This window comes from Elephantulus edwardii, unplaced genomic scaffold (genome assembly GCF_000299155.1).
Source record: "Elephantulus edwardii isolate Elephantulus edwardi_28Jun2011 unplaced genomic scaffold, EleEdw1.0 scaffold00161, whole genome shotgun sequence".
NCBI classification, from domain to species: Eukaryota; Metazoa; Chordata; class Mammalia; order Macroscelidea; family Macroscelididae; genus Elephantulus; species Elephantulus edwardii.
In genome coordinates, this window is record NW_006399911.1 from 3,100,472 (window position 1) to 3,117,337 (window position 16,866).

Sequence of the window (16,866 nt, forward strand, 5' to 3'; positions counted from 1 at the left end):
AAAATAGGACTAACATTAGGGGTTGGAGATAGACTAAGAAAAGAAGGAATAAATAATGAACACTGCATTGGAAGAGATGAGGGAAAGAATTGTTTAAAGGAAATATCATTTAAAGGTATCATTTGTACGACAACTGTCCAGAATAAGAGGTGTATAACAAAGTGGGGGGGGGGGGTGGAAAGAGGAAACAACAATGAAAGAATTTTTTAAAGAGAAACTTGAACTAGAATGGGGGTAGAGAGGAAAACATGCAACAATGAATGAATGGAAATCCAAGTTTTCTGTAAACTTTTGTTAAAATCACAATAAATTATTTAAAAAAAACAAGGGAGAATGTCAGGGTTGTAGTCTCTCTCCGTACCTATTCAATGCTGAGCAAACAATTCATGAAGCTGGACTCTATGATGAAGAATATGGTATCAGGGTAAGAGGGAGACTCATTAATAACCTGCACTGTACAGATGACACAACCTTGCTTGCTGAAAGTGAAGAGGACTTGAACACTTGCTGCAGATGATCGAAGACTAAAGCCTTCAATATGGATTATATCTCAACCTCAAGAAAACAGAGATCCTTACCACTGGACTAATAGGCAATATCATAATAGATGGAGAAAGGATTAAAACTGTCAATGATTAAATCTTAATTGGATTGACAAGAAACACCCTTGGTACCAGCAGTCAGGAGATCAGGAGATGTATTGCTTGGGGCAAGTCTGTTGTCAGGAACCTCTTCAAAATACTGAAGAGCAATTATGTCAGATGAACAACTAACGTGTGCCTGACTGAGGCCATAATTTACCCCATCACTTGCTATGCATCTGAAAGCTGTACAGTGAATAAGGAAGACAGAGGACGAATTTATATTTTTCAATTGTGATGTTGGAAAAAGAGTACTTAATATCCCATGGATTGCCAAAAGAACCAAGAGATACATCTCGGCCGAAGTGCTCTTTGGAGGCATGAATGGCAAAGCTTTGTCTCTCATACTTTGGACATGTTGCTAGGAGAGGCTATTGCTTAGAAAGGTGAAGGAGGGTTGGTGGAAGAGAGGAAGACTCCCTGTGAGATGGATTGATATGGTGACTGCAGCAATGGATTCAAGTGTTATCAGAGATTATGAGGATGGCACAAGACAGCATAGGGTTCAGGTCTGTTGTGCATAAGGCCATTGTGAGTCATGCTCAACTTGATGACGGCACCTAACAGCAACAACTGAGAGTGACACTCCTTTCCCCCAATCCCTGATAACCACCTATAAAGAGTAATTTCTGTACATATAAGGTTACATGTAATTTCACAAAAGTGAGAACATAGAGTTTTTTGTGATTGACTTAGTTTATTCAAGGTCATATTCTCTGGGTTCCTCCATTTTTAGGATATTTTGGGAACTTGTTTTCTTTGAATAGTGTACCATTGTATGTATCATTTTTCACTTGTTCTCTCACCTGTCGGCAGCAGCTAGGTTGCCTCCATCCTTTGTCCATTGTGAATGAACAGAGCTGTGGTAAACTTAGGCATGTGTATTTGTCTGTGCAGGTTCTGTTTCCAGGAGGCAGTCTTTCCCCACTTGTAATATGAGTACTTTCTAATTTGAGGTTCTCATCTTCTGGCACTAGGTCAGACAGTGTTGTGATGTGTGGGTGGGGTGGAGGGGAAGATCTGGAAGGAAACAAACCTCAAGAGAGTAAGTGGGGTTAGAGCAGGTCTTAAGGCACAGGGGTGTTGACTGGACATCTCTCAGTGAAGGTAAGGGGCCCTCCAAGAGGATATAGGCATAGAGAAGAGTAAGTGCTACTTGGTAGCTTCGGGCAATTCAAGGTTGTCTAGGGAAGAGTGATTAGACAGCACTTAAGTCTGAGTTGTTTATGTATTTGAGAAGAAGCCCTAAAGTATGTCCTTTCTCTTGTCCTTTAGTCCCTGGTTCAGGCTCAGCTCCAAGTCCTCCCAGATCTTGTTCCTAATGCTGCAGACGTAGAAAGGCCTGAGTCCTCCCTACCAAGCTTCTCTGCATTTGCAGGGCTGCCCGATGACCTCATGACACGTCTATTTTCCCTCCCCTTGGATTTGCTGCCCAGCTGTCAAATAACCTGGTGCTTGGGACCGGAGATGAGCACAGAGAGAGGTGTTTCCTTTAACAGGGGAAGGACAATCAGGGAAGACTTCCTGTAGGAAATGAATTCATATATGGGCCTAGAATGAGAACCAGAGATCCCTAAGTAGGGAAAAGCAGGTTCTGAGTGGAGAAAAGACAAACCCAGGTGAATAAGAAAGATACTGGGAGCACCACAGAGTCCTTAAGATGCTTGGCTTGGAGCATCTGCCCCTCTCATGCTTTTTCTTCCTGCAGCTGGCATTAAGGAATGCCCTTCGCTACTTCCCCCCAGATGTCCAGAAACTGCTGGCCCCTGAGTTTGCCCAGGAGCTGCGTCTCTATGGGCACATCTATATGTATCGGTTCTGCCCCAACATTGAAATGAGGTAAGTGCTGGAGGCACAGATTTGGAGGAGGCATGGGGAAGCTAGGAGAGCCCTCAGTGGCTGAAGAGTCCAGCAGCAGGAGGGAAAGCTAGCATGGCAGATCTGAGAGGAGTGTGAGAAGATGCTTCTCACAGGGGGCAGAGTGGGCCGTGTTTGTCAATTGCTGGGATCTGGAACTGAGAGCTGACAGTGGTACCCAGGCCTGGCTAGAAACCAGGAATAAACCTCAGATGCATCGTCTCTGGTCTGATCTGTCTATCCTGGGCAGTCAGTCTCATGCAGTTATGGAGCCAAATAATACAAAATTAATTTCTAAACACCCCTGTTTTGTTACCTGCTGAACTGTTGTTTATGTGTACTGGCAAGACAGAACTGACCCAGCGCTGACCCACCAGCCTATTTTCAAAGGCAGTAAATCACACCAGAGGAGATTGCCCATGGAGCAGCTAGTGGATTTGAACCTTGTACCTTTAAGTTGGCAGTACAAGCCCAATTCCTTGCCACTAAACCACCAGAACTCCCCGGTAAGGAGTTGCACTGCCAGCCCAAATGCACGCAGTTCAAATCCGCCAGCTGCTCTGTGGGAAAAAGATGGGCATTCTCCTCTTGTGTGATTTAATGCCTCTGAAAAGCTGCTGAAGGGTCAGCTATGCTTTGGTTTCAACTTGACACAGCAACAACAATGTTCTGTAATTCTTTGCAAGGAAGAGGAAAGCTTCGGAGAACTCTGTCAGCATCTTCAAGGATCTGCTGGTGCTATGTCTCACCCCAACCGTGGTCCGTAGAGCTGAGTGGGACTTGCCAGGGGTTCATGGGTCATGGACCTAGTTCTAGAACCTCATGGTGAAAAGACAAAAGTTTAAAACATTTTCTTCTCTCTTGTTAAAATTTTCATCCTGACCATCTTTCCTAGGATCTTAGGATCCTAGCATCATAGGTCTACTTTTACTTTTTCTTTGCTTGTACCTCTTTCCTATTATTTTTAGAAAACCTTTTTCATTTTTAATTGTGATAAAATTGACTCTCTTCTTCGACCCCTAAACAAGAGGATTCACTGTCAGTGTAACTTCATTATAGTACTAGTTTCCTCACTTACGTTTCTTTAGCAAATTAAAAATAATTAAGAACTAGCTTCATAAAATATGCCACATAATTTTATTAACATCATATTTAAGAGAGCTCTGGGTGGGCTAGTGGGTAAGCACTTGAGATCACAACTCAAAGGCAGGCAGTTTGAATCTACCTGCTGCTCCAAGGGAGAAAGATGGTCAGTCCGCTCCAGTGCAGTCTGCAGCCTCTGAAAACACACTGTAAGGTCAGCTGTGAGTCAGCTCCAACTCAAGGGAATGAATCAGTCAGCCAACTTCATGTAAGACAAACATACATTTATTTTCATTTTTGAGTAATATAAGTCAGTCATAAAAGGACAGTTATGATATTGTTGTTGTTAGATGCCATAGAGTTGAGTACACCTCACAGTAACCCTTTGAAGCCTGTCCTATCTAGTTCCACCTTCACAATCTCTGACACACTCAAGCCATTTTGGTATAAGATCACCATCTAAAAAACCAAGAAACTCTTTACACACAGAAAGAATCAGTTTTAGAAGGTTAACAGAGATGAGAATTAAAGGAGAAGGGAACAAAGATAGAATAAAATAAAAAGTTAAAACTTTGATCTTTTGGTAATTATTTGATAAAGTAATGCCCCCCCCCCATTTTTTATTGTGATTTGAGTAGATACTTACAGAAACAAACTTGTTTTTCTATTCAATAATTCATGCGCTTTGCGTTTGGTGACACTGATTATAATATCCACATAGTATTTTTCCCCACTTCCTCCATGTTTCCTGTTTCCATTTGTTCTTTTCAAGCCTTTTCTGCCTTCTAAGCTATAGCTATGGCACAGTCTGCCCTTTTGATCTTGTGTCTTGATTTTTCTAAGGAGTGCATTTCTTCCCAGTATTATTGTTCACCATACAGGTCTGTCTATTGCTTGATTGAAAGTTGAGTCCCAGAGGTGAGAGAATATTGTTCTTGAATATGTCAAAAGCCCAGAGTGGATTTGGATGGTCTCAGGAAGCATTATTCTCCCAAAATAGGAGGAATTGCACTCCCTTATCCATGTCTATGTGCCTAGCTTGATAACTGCTATAGAACTGATGCCCTGAAAGTGCAGAGTTGATCAAAGAACAAATGAATAAACTCCATCCAGACTTAAAGGCTCCCACAAAGCAGACCTCAGCTATACTTTGAAATCAGGTTTCATACAACTGGCTCTGCCAGTGAGATAGAGTGAGTGGCATCTAGGATGAGCTGAGCTCTCCATTTGTGGGGTGTGGGAGTTCAGCTAAATGTCTTGAGCATCAGATAGGATTGGCCTTGGAGGTTCTGGGGTCCTGAGCAAGTAATTGCCACCTGCACTTATGGGGTCAAATAGTAAGATAAGGCCAGGGTGGGCCCTGAGCATGAGGCAGGAAGGGTGGTGGTGCCTTCCTGCGGTCACACTTACGGTGGACTCCGATTCCAGGGCCTACCCCATTGAGCAGTACCCATGCCGGACCAAGATGGCTGCCGCCATCATGCACATGGTCATGAACAACCTCGATCCCTCCGTGGCCCAGGTGAGCGTGTGGGTGGATCCAGGGGCCGTGCCCAGCCCAGCAATGTCAGATAGAAACATAACCTCAGAAATAATACGGGTGGTTTTTCTGAACTTTTTCGTTTTAAGTAATGGTAAATCACAAGGATGGGGCAGAGGGCTCCTGTACACCCTTTTCCCTGTTTCCCAAATAGTTACTGTTAGGGTCACAGAACTGTTCTCCCTTCTTTCCCAGAATAGCCAAAGAAATTGTCAAAGCAGCAGCTGCAACTCTATTTCTCTCTGTTAGGGCTGCAAAACTATTTCACCCCCCTTTCCCAGGAATAACTATCCACGACCCTCAACCTGCTTTCTTTTCTTGTACCAAGCAGCTGTTACATTCTCACTCCCCAATTTCCTTGTAAGACAATATAAAACCCCACTCTAACTTTAAGTAGCTTCTGGTCTCTACTTTAGAGTCAGCCTGGCAGTTTCTCCTCAATAAACTGTCTTCCTTGGGGTGCACTGGGTTCTGTCCTTCCTCAGCGACCTTACGGTTACGTCATCTGTAATAGCATCATCCACAGCAGGAATTTGTCATTGATCCATGGACATATGTGCAATTTTAAATTTTCTCCTAACCACATAGATAGTAAAGTGAAACGGATAAAATTAATCTCCATAATGTATGTTATGTAACTCAAAATAGCCATGACATTATCATTATAGTAATGATCAAGCAATCCGTGTCAAAACTATTCATGAGAAACACTATACATCATTGCTCTTACTACGTCTCTGAAGTCTGGGATACTTTATCCTTAAACACTGCTTGATTCAAGCTGGACTTATTCCACGTGTTTGGTGTAGTCCGATGGGTGAGCGCTGTTAGGCTGAACCATGAGGTCTGTCCCGATGGACTTGTCATAGACATCCTTCAAGAGCTTGGCTACAGATCAAATGGAGAAAGGGGAATAGGATGGGGCAGCTCCTTGAGTTCCTTGAATTGATATATATGTTCAGAAATTGTGACTACTTAGTACACTAATGAGAACTTCTTTGATGTGACCCTGACTTCAGATCCTGGTCTCAGGCCGACCCTGACTTTGAGCCCAGGCTGAGATCCCAAGTTGACCTTATCTCCAGTTCTGATCTTAACACTGACCTGAACCCTTAGCCCAATCACAGACAAGAGCTCCCCAGCCCTCCTACATCTTTGCAGGGTTCTCTCCTGCCATGTCTCAGAGACAATGTATCTTCTCCAGTTTCCCCAGGAGCTTGTGACCTATGGAGGGAACGGCCAGGTGCTCAGCAACTGGGCTCAGGTAAGATGACTGGGTGGCCTCTCCCACCCCCATCAGCCTTATCTCTCTCCAACTCCTGTGCCTTAGTAGGAGCTAGTAAATTCATAACTTTGCAAGTTGACTTGCTGCCTGAAGTGCCACACTTAGAACTTGCTTTGGGATGCTTACAGTTATAATAGATAGGAGCCGAATTAGAGGCACCAGGAGCTGTGGGAATGTCCTTGGGGAACTGGAGGATAGAGTGTGGGAGGGCCTGCTGGGGCCTGCAGGGAACTCTCCTGACTAGAGCCATTACTGGGAGTCCAAGGCTTGGAGTACAAATAAACTGAGGCTTCCTCTTTGATCTTCTCTAGTTCTGGCTGGTCATGTCCTACTTGTCACAGATGACAGAAGAGCAGACATTGGTCATGTACAGCGGACATCCTCTGGGTCTCTTCCCCAGCAGCCCTAATGCCCCAAGGCTGGTGATCACCAACGGAATGGTGGGTTCTGACCTGCAGGCTGACCTGGGTTCCTGTGACAGCAGCTGGTTGGCAACAGGAAGATGGCTGGGCAAGAAGGAAGATCACATTCCCCAGAGCCTGTTTCCATCCCTCTTTTCCAGGTCATTCCCAACTACTCATCCAGGACAATGTATGAGAAGCTCTTTGCTTTGGGGAACACAATGTGAGTCACTGTTTTGGTTTATATTATAATGTGTTTCACTTAGTGAAAATTCATTTTAACAACAATGTATGGCAATATTAAATACAGTTTTGTCAAATGCTTATAATTGCATCATTGAAACATACTTAACTTTAATTTTTACATAATATTAATTATCCTTTTAAAAATATTGTGTATGTCTGCCTATGTATCCATTTACAGGTTGATGTCTTCTCTTTATTGGAAATGTGGGGTTGTGTATGTAATGATCTATTTATGTCTGTATCCCTCATAGGGTTTTAAAAATATATGCCTACATTTTTTATGCACTTGTAAATAAGTGAACATTTCCCTACAAATGACCAAGTTAAAAAGACTGAGAGTTTCTATCTCTGCCACTTACACCCTGTGTAACCTTGCAACTAAGGCTTCTATCTTCCTCATCTGTAATCCCAGTTTCTGTCTTAAAGAGCTGTGTGACAGTTAAGTGAAATGATAAGGGTAAAACCTTCTCACCTTAGCACAGGTAGGTATGGGTTAGCCACTAAATGGTATTCTCAACTAGATGTGGGCTCCACTGGGAACACTTCTGGTATTTGGTTTAGCTGTCTGACTGAGTGGCTGGCAACTATGTCATTACTATTCTCTTATGTTAGCAAATAGACATAGGGCCTTTCCAAGTAAAGTTAACAGGACCCCATTTTTCACATGATCAAACAGAGTGATCCAGTTCCTTTCCCAAAGTATGGGATAGCGCTAATGCTAAGGCATGGTCTGTGAGTCCAGAGTCTACCCTTTACCCTGAAGAGAGAGATTTGAGGAGAGATCCTGGGAGCAAGAACCCAACAAATAGAAAAAATACTAACTTGACATTTACAAAAGAGAAAAGCAAGGAGCAGGAAAGCTTGCGGCATCTCCCAGGCTCAGTAGTCCTTAGGGAAGCATGAAGCTAAGACAACAGCAAAATGTCTTTGTTCCCTCATGAGATTGTGAAATAATGGAAATGTTTGGTAAGAATCAAGTGTCAAAAACAAGCGTACTATGCATTGCTGATAACAAACGCTTTGGGATTTGACAATGCCTGTTAAAGGAATGGTGGTTCTTTTAATAGCTGAACCTGAGGAGGACCTGAAGCATTTACTGCAGAAGGTCAAGGACTGCGGCTTTCAATAGGCATTGTATCTCAACATCAAGAAAACAAAGATCCTTACCACCAGACCATAATAGGTAGTATTATGATAAAGGGAGAAAAGATTGAGGTTGTCAATGATTTAATCTTGCTCAGATCCACAGTCAACACTCTTGGTACCAGCAGTTAGGAAATCAAAAGACAAGTTGCACTGGGAAAAATCAGTTATCAAGTACAAGTACCTCTCAGAGTGCTGAAGAGCAGTGATGACAGTCCAGAGATTAAGGTGCACCTGATCCAGGCCATGGTCTTTTCAATTGCTTACTATGTATCTGAGAGCTGACAGAAGTAGAATTGATGTCTCTGAGTTGTGGTGCTAAAGAAGAGTACTAAACATACTATGGGCTACCAAGAGAACAAACAAATCTGTCCAGGAGAGTGTGAAATTAGGTTGCTTCTTGGAGACAAGGATTTTGAAGGTGTGTCTCTGTGGATTTTGAAGGTGTGTCTCTGTACTTTGGGTATGTTGTAAGATGGAGCCATTCACTGGAGAAGAATATCATGCTTGGAAGGGGAGAGGGTCAGTGCAGGAGAGGAAGACCCTGGATGAAATGAATTAGCACAATGGCTGTGGCAGTGGGGTCAGGTGTCTTAAGAGATGGTAAAGTTGGCTCAGGATAAGGAAAGGTTCAGAGCTGTTGTTCGTAGGGTTGCTTTGAGTTGTAGTCAAGTCAGTGGCATGTAACAACATTAAAGCAATGAAAAGGAACTGTCATTGGAGTGAGAAATATTACAGGTTGATACCCTGTTAGTCAATTGGCAGCATCAGTATGGATGGTGAAGAGATTGAGATAGTTAACAGTTTTAGTTTACTTGCTTCCACAGTCAACACTCTTGGTAACAGCAGCCAGGAAATCAGGAGACAAATTGCATTGGGAAAGTCAGCTGTGAGGGACCTCTCAAGAGTACTGAAGAGCAATGATGTCAGGCTGGAGACTAAGGTGCACCTGATCCAGACTATAGTCTTTGCCATTATGTGCTATGCACCAGAGAGTTGGACAGGGACTAAGAATGATAGAAAAAGAATTGATGCCTTTGAGCTATGGTGCTGGAGAAGAATGTTGAATATACATACCATGGACTGCTAGGAGAACAAACAGGTTTGTCCTGGAGAGGGTGAAGCCAGCATGCTCCTTGGAGTCAAGGATTCTGAAGCTTTGTCTGACATACTTTGGGCATGTTGCAAGGAGGGACTGGTCCTTGGAGAGGGACATCATGTTTGGGAGAGTGGAGGGACGGCACAGGAGAGGAAGACCCTTGATGAGATGGATCGATTCTGTGACTGGAGTGGTGGGAATGAGTGTGTTTGAGATGGCGAGGTTGGCACAGGATAGAATGGTGTTTAGGGCTCTTGTACTTAGGGTCACTATGAGTTGCAAGTGACTCGATGGCACATAACAACAACTACCCTATTAGAAGTGTACTCTGTCTAGTAGAAAGAAGCAGGAGTGGCATCTGCTTCCTAAACAACATGCCTCTGGAAACTATGAACTTGATAAATGATGATAGTTATAGAAAGGCTTCAGGCCCTATGAACATAGGATTGCTCTGAGTCGTGCTCAACTCGACGGCAATCATCAACAACATCAACAGTAGAAAATAAATACAGCGTGTACATTGCATAGCAACCAAATGTCTCAACTGGTCGACTTTGAAACAATGAACCAAGTTCAAAGATGGCGACTAGCTGGACTGCTTTGACTCTGTGCTTCCCCCCACCCCCCATTCTTAGCAAAAATCCAGCCTCTTGCATCAGGCTGTAGCAGGGGCTCACTAGGTCTCTTCTCAATCTCCCATTCTAGCCATCTGACCTGCATTTTCTCCCATCCTGATTGATGTTCCACTTAGTTACATTTAAAAACTTGTAGTCTTTTCTGATTTTGCTTTTTGTCCATGAGTGAATGAGTTTGAGACAGTCTTAAGCTCTGTTTTTCATGGCTGTATACTAATGTACATAGTAAACACTGTGTTTATAAACAGAAGTTATTATCCCTTCCCTGATGTAACTATAAAATACAAAGTGTAATTGCAAGGTAAGAACAAAATACATGCACAACTTTAATGGTTAGAGCCAAATATTTCCTGAATGACTTTTTATCAATTAGAGTACAGTATTTAAGAATGAAAAACATGTTTGTAAAAGTCCTGGAGGCTAGAAGGGACTAAGATTGGAGACTATAGCGTTATGTGTAATTTTTATTAATAAACTGGACTGTGTTAGTGTGATTTTGCATAATTAAAAGTTAATTTAAAAAATAAAAAGAAGATGACGTTTAGCATCAGTCTGATTCACATTCCCTCTGCCCTGTCTGTGGTGGCAGGTATGGCCAGATGACTGCAGGCAGCTACTGTTACATCGGCCCACAAGGAATTGTCCACGGCACAGTGGTGAGAGGCAGTGACCGCACCTTGCTGGGGAGGGTGGTCCTGGGAGGAGAGGGTGGCAAGCATTCCCAGCCTCCTCTTTCCTCAGCTCACCCTGTTAAACGCTGGCCGTCGGTACCTGGGCGTTGAGGATTTGACTGGGAAGGTCTTTGTCACTTCTGGACTTGGTGGAATGAGCGGAGCCCAGGCCAAGGCTGCGGTCATCGTGGGGTGCATTGGGGTGATAGCGGAGGTAAGACCAGCCTGAGGGTCTCATCTGTGCTCTTTGTCTTTCTCTCTTTTTATCCCTTGCAAAGAATCCTCATGCGTACACCCACCTCTCTCTGCACCTGGCTCACCCTTCTCCCCTCCACTCACTCTCCACCCAGTTGTATACTCTCCCCTCTGTCCTCGCCTTCTCTCCCCTACTCACCCTACACTTGCCTCTTTTCTCTCCTCAGTTTACTCCCTGCATCTCTTCTCTCCTCTACTCACCCCACAAACATTCCACTCACCCTCATCTACCCCTTCTCTCTTCCCTTACCCTCCCCACCTACCCTTTGCCTCTATTCTTTTCTACTCTATACCTGCCTCTCTTCTCTGCCCACACTCACCCCGCCCCCACCTCCTCATGTCTCCCCAACTCGCCTCAAACCTGCCTCTCTTCTCATGCTCACCCCTGCACCTCCCTTCTGCCTCCCTTGTTCCCTTACTCCCACCTCTTCTTCCTGTCACCCCCATAATTCTTTTCTCTTCTCTCCCCATCTTACCCACACCCATCTGTCTCACTTCCCCCTTTACCTCAAAAGCCACTTCTCTTCCTCCACCCACACCCACTTCTTGTCACCTACACTCAGCTGCCTCTTCCTTTGCCCCCTCACCGTCACATGCACCTATTTTCTCTCTTGCCATCACGCCCCTCCTCCACATATCCTCCCTGGCATCATGGTTTCCCTGGCAGGTAACTTCTTACCATCAAAATATACAGCAATACCTGGCATTGTCTTTGCATATTGTCTGGTCTCTCACTAAAGTGTAACCTTCTGTGACCAGACAGCATCATTGTATCCCCTAACCTGGCACTGGGCCTGGAACGGGAAGATGGCACATGCCGGTGTCCTTCTCCAGCTTAAACCTCTCAGTCACACCAGGGAGACAGACATGTTCCTTCAAAAGAGACAGAAAGCTTCCCACACGGAGACAAGAAACAGGAAGCAGGAGAGTGAGGAACGTCAAGACCAGTCCCAGGGGTGCACACCAGAGTGATTTGCACTTAGTTACGCCAAGCTCCCAGACTTGCCTGTACTTGTTAAAAGCTCATTTGGTTGCTGGTGCCAGGACCTCACTCCGGAGGCTCCCATGAGCGAGTTGCTACTTCTCTTACACAGAAGCATCAGGGCCAACCTCTCTAGAGACTCCTGGGCTTTCCTCTGGGTTACATAATGACTGCCCCAGCCAGCCCCCTACATTCAAGAGAAGAGGGAAGGAGAAGGAGAGTGCCTGCTACGACGGACCCGATTTTAACAGGAAGAACTCTCAAAACCCCTTCAAGTTAATACTGCCTTTTACCTCTTTGGTTAATAAAACTGGATCAAATGTATTTTCCTGTTGGCAAGAAAGACTAGACATCATGGATTGTGATTTTTTTCCCCCTCCATGTGATTCATCTTCTGGAGTTATATCCTGTGTACCCTGACAAAAATCTGGGTTCTTTTGATAAAGAATGATAAGGAAGAAAAAGAATCATCAGAATAAAAATGTCAGAAGAACTGGTGCCTTTGAATTGTGGTGTTGGCAAAGGGTTCCGAGTATTCCATGGACTACCAAAAGAAAACACAAATCTCTCCTGAAGAAGTCCTCCTTACAGGCAAAGATCAGGAAGCTTCATCTCACTTACTTTGGGCATATTTTCAGGAGAAACCAGAGTCCTTCGAGAGAGACGCCGTACTAGGAAAGATGGAGGGTCAGTGAAAGAAAGGAAGACAGGCGATGCCATGGATTGACACTCCCTCCCACAATGATGGGGATCATGAGTGTGATGCAGGAGAGGGCACTTCAGAGCTGTTGTTTATAGGGTTGCTATGAGTTATAATCAACGTGATGACATCTAACAACAACACTGATAAAGAATGAAGGAAAGGGAATGAAAACTTAGAATGCAGCTTATCACGTGTCCCAAGACTACTATAAAAATGAGAGGATGGGCATGGGGAATGACACCTTCATGAGTGAAAGGAAAGACCCTCCCACAAGGTGTGTAACTGGCTGCCCTGTGTCTTACGGTCCCAGGTGGATAAAGCAGCCCTCCTGAAGCGCCACAAGCAAGGCTGGCTGATGGAGGTGACAGACAGCCTCGACCACTGCATCCAGAGGCTCAGGTACAACTCCAAGTCCACCCCAGAGCCAGACACATGAGGGCATCCATCCCAGATGAGGGCTGAATGTGGGGCTGCTCATAGGAGAAGTTGTCTGTGCAGCTTCTGCACAGCTACCTCTTCCCGCTTAAGGCCTTCTTAGCTATGTGAGTGGCAGCTCGGGAAAAGGGCTGAGGCAGGTGGAGAAGGGGCAGCAGCTGCTGACCTGATGCCATTTTTGAAGTTTTATTTCAGTCAATTTATTCTGAAGAACACATATGTGCACACACAAAGTAAAATCAGTTCTAATCTGTTTAACTGACCACCTAAAACAACCTCATGACAAGTCTCAGACTTGCGAGCCAAAGCCATTGGTTTTTAACTCTGGCTACAGTTTAGAATCACTGAGGAGCCATAAACCTGGTTTTATATGTACCTTTTCAAATATACACAGCACTTGTGAATATAACATAATGAACTCCCAAGGATCCTTCCACCAGATTCAGTATTATTTTAACATACATTTTTCTAAAATGTCAATCTGATAGCGTCATACCAAAACTTAGTTCACACTCTCAGGTAATGCTCTACTGATTACAGATGAAATGCAGCTTTTCTTGTGTGGTGCTGAAGGCCTTGCCTTCAACGATAGGGCTCCTGTCTGCATTCAGGTGGTTTAGCATCCTGATTGAACTTGGCACATACACGTACCCATTTCCAACCACTCTGATATCTTCACAGTTTCTGAATGGCCCCCTTCTATTAGCCTCTGTCTCCTGTTACCCTCTTATATGTTTGGGCTAGGTTAATTCCTGCTAACACACACATATATACACATGTGCTCACACCACACACATGTGCTCACACATGCATACACACATACATACACACAGAGAACAAAATGTTTTCAAAATCCATTTAACCAATCACTTTAAGCAACTCTTGACAAGTTTATGACCCTGGAGTCGAAAAAAACACCACTGAGAATGACTTGACCCTCCCAGGGGCTTGCAGTTCCCTCCCTGGCGCTATAGCTGGGGTTCAAATCTCCTTTCCCTAAACATGCTACCTTCAGGGTTACCTCCCTCTCTGCTTTGTAACTATGTGTTGTTCATTTATTTGTTTTCCTGCTTTATTAACTTTGCATACTAAGAGGAGTGTACTGATCCCTTCTAGCACTTGCTCCATTGTGCACAGTGTTCTCAGTGTTCACAAAGGATGTGAAAGCCTCCATTTCTGCCATGTTGTTTGCCTTATTGTTGCTTTGTAATACCCATTAATACCTGTAGGGGTAGTTATTTATTGAAAACTTTTTTCCTTCAAGGAAGCTCTGGTGGCCTAGGGTAAGGAGTTGTGCTGCCAACTCAAGGGCAGATGACTCGAATTCACCAGCTGCCCCTCGGGAAATGACAGTCTCCTCCCTTCCTATTTACAGCCCCTGAAAACCTGCTGGAAGGTCAGCGATGAGTCTGTTCTGACTCACTGGCATACAACAACAACAACAGGATTTTCCCTCCAAACTATTGATTTATTTACCGGCCTCATTTTAGTTTTCCAAACAGTTTTTAGAATCCTCTGTAGCAGATTCTGTCTCATTTTCAGGACCATTTTTAGTGAGCTCTCAAAGTGTGGTGTCTCTTCACCCTGGTGCTTCGTTCACATGCAAGGCTCTTCGGGGCATCTCGAGCCTCACATTTATGTTGCTTTTTGCTCAGCCTGAGCTAGTGGGAGTGGAGGTTTGTCACGGGGCAGTGGAGGCCAGAAGTGATGGGGCCATCTGGTCTGATCTTGTACTCTAGAGAAGCAAGGAGACAGAAGGAGGTGCTCAGCCTTGGCTACCATGGCAACGTAGTGGATCTTTGGTGAGTGAAAGTGGCTCCCTCAGGGGCAACAGAGGACCCCCTCTAGCAAAGGCCCTGATGCTGACCTCTTTGGCTTTCTTGCTACCACTCTTTCTAGGGGGGAATCCCGTTAGATCCCATCCTTGGGTGGTTCCTGTAGCTTCTTCCTTATCAACCCTGAAGCTGGGGCCCAGATCATCCACCCGACTCTCCCCTCTTCTCTGCCCTGTACTAACTGCCTGTGTCTGCCCCAGGGAGCGCCTGGTACATGAGCTGGATGCAACAGGGGAGCTTCTGGTAGATCTCGGGTCAGACCAGACGTCCTGTCACAACCCCTTCAATGGTGGCTACTACCCTGTACAGCTTGGTTTTTCAGAGGCTCAGAGCCTCATGGCCTCCAACCCTTCAGCCTTCAAAGACCTGGTTCAAGAGAGGTGCTGTGGTGGGGCTGTTCCGTGTCTCTGTGTGTGTGTGTGAGAGAGATAGACAGACAAACAGACAGACAGACAGCACGCACAAATAGACCTGTCCACAGTATGTGCACACAGCCTTTGGGAGACGGCAGACCTCCATGTCTTGCTCTGGCATGAGCCTAGTTCTGCAGTCACCACCTTTGGGGTCTTAGGCAATACTCTCAACCTCACTGAGCCTCCATCTGCTCTCCTGTCAGAGAGGAGTTAGGAATATACAGGCCTCATAGGAATGTTGGGAGCCAAGATGAAGGAATATTTTTGTAAAACCTCCACTGCAGCTTCTGACACAGTTGGTGCCCAGTAAGTGCTGGTAGAGTCAGGGACCACCAGCCAGAGAGAGCTTTTCAGAGGGGCATTTGTTAGCAAGTGTGCCAGCTGGTCTGGAAGGGCATAGAGGATTTAAGGAGATGGCAGCGGGAGAAGGTGTGGAGGCTGAAGCGAGCTTGGAATAGTAGGACCAGGAGGAGAAAGCTCTCGAGATAAGGGGGCACAAGGGCCCAGGGGTGTTTGAGCTGACAGTTCTTCTCCTTGCAGCCTGAGAAGGCAGGTCTCAGCCATCAACAGACTGGCACAGGAGAACTTCTTCTTCTGGGACTATGGCAATGCCTTCCTTTTGGAGGCCCAGAGAGCAGGTAACAGGAGCAGAGTAGGGGTGGGAGGGTGCAGAGACTGATGTCTCAGCACTGGGTGGCCACCCCCTCATCCAGGCCAAGTTAGGAGCCCGCTGGCTTCCTATACCTCTTCCGGGGTCACCTGGAAGCCAGTCTGATGTGTAATTTGGCCTCTCTGTGCTTCACTTCTTCAGTTGTTTTAAGAACCTGACGTGCCATATAAGAGTAGTTTTGAGTCTCAAGCCAACCTTCAGTGAGCAAAATATAGGCTTGTTTTTAGCTGAAAGAAACATCATTCTGTAAAGCAGGTAATGTGTTCATAGGGTATAACCTTCAAAAGGGGTAAACAGATGCCCAGGGAAGTTCCCTCCCAGCTTGTCTTCAGCACCTCATGCCCTCTGGCCTCCCCAGTGTCCAGCCTCAGGGCAGAGACAGGTTTGCATCTGCAGGAAAGGGTGTCATATACAAGTGGACACTTACTGCATGTACCTCTGCTCCTGTCTCTTTTATCTTTTGCTTGAGAAAAGCCCTATGGAATCCTCCCTGACTGGACCGGAAGAGCTTTCTCAGCTCCCCTGTGCTTTCTGTTGGGCATCAAACATGTTTCTCAGGTGGCTCCTATGAGATTGTAGTTTTGACCACACACCCTCCCTGAAGACCCCTAGACCCACCATCTCTGATACCCAGGTGAGTCTGCTCTTGTGCTTTGTCCACAGGAGCCGATGTGGAGAAGAAAGGAGCCGATAAGACAGAATTTCGCTACCCCTCATACGTTCAACACATTATGGGGTAAGTGAAGGCGTGGCTGCCAGGTCTAGGGTACCCAGTGCCACCAAAGTCTTTTAAGCCTGGGCTCTGGACGTTATAGTTTAATAGCAATTTTAGGAAATGTCTGCTTGTGGGTACCCCAGTTCCCTGTGGCCACAGCTAGAGATAATGCAGGAGAGAGTGGACTTAGGGGCAGAGAGAGAAGCTGCTGAGAGGCAGAAGTAAAAGGAGGTTTGGGAATATATTTGAAGGATTGA

The 16,866-nt window shown here is 45.2% G+C and overlaps 1 protein-coding gene across 1 annotated transcript in view; it reads left to right on the forward strand.

The window, feature by feature from the left end:
• Nucleotides 1–16,866, forward strand: part of UROC1 (urocanate hydratase 1) — a 51,947-nt gene that overhangs the window by 12,533 nt on the left and 22,548 nt on the right. Inside the window, exons 2-13 of the mRNA XM_006895163.1 lie at nucleotides 2,350–2,480; nucleotides 5,010–5,103; nucleotides 6,326–6,385; nucleotides 6,718–6,846; nucleotides 6,969–7,030; nucleotides 10,520–10,586; nucleotides 10,672–10,815; nucleotides 12,852–12,940; nucleotides 14,716–14,778; nucleotides 15,012–15,191; nucleotides 15,765–15,862; nucleotides 16,558–16,630. Coding sequence (XP_006895225.1) covers nucleotides 2,350–2,480; nucleotides 5,010–5,103; nucleotides 6,326–6,385; nucleotides 6,718–6,846; nucleotides 6,969–7,030; nucleotides 10,520–10,586; nucleotides 10,672–10,815; nucleotides 12,852–12,940; nucleotides 14,716–14,778; nucleotides 15,012–15,191; nucleotides 15,765–15,862; nucleotides 16,558–16,630 — 1,190 coding nt within the window. The remainder of the gene's footprint in view (nucleotides 1–2,349; nucleotides 2,481–5,009; nucleotides 5,104–6,325; nucleotides 6,386–6,717; nucleotides 6,847–6,968; nucleotides 7,031–10,519; nucleotides 10,587–10,671; nucleotides 10,816–12,851; nucleotides 12,941–14,715; nucleotides 14,779–15,011; nucleotides 15,192–15,764; nucleotides 15,863–16,557; nucleotides 16,631–16,866) is intronic.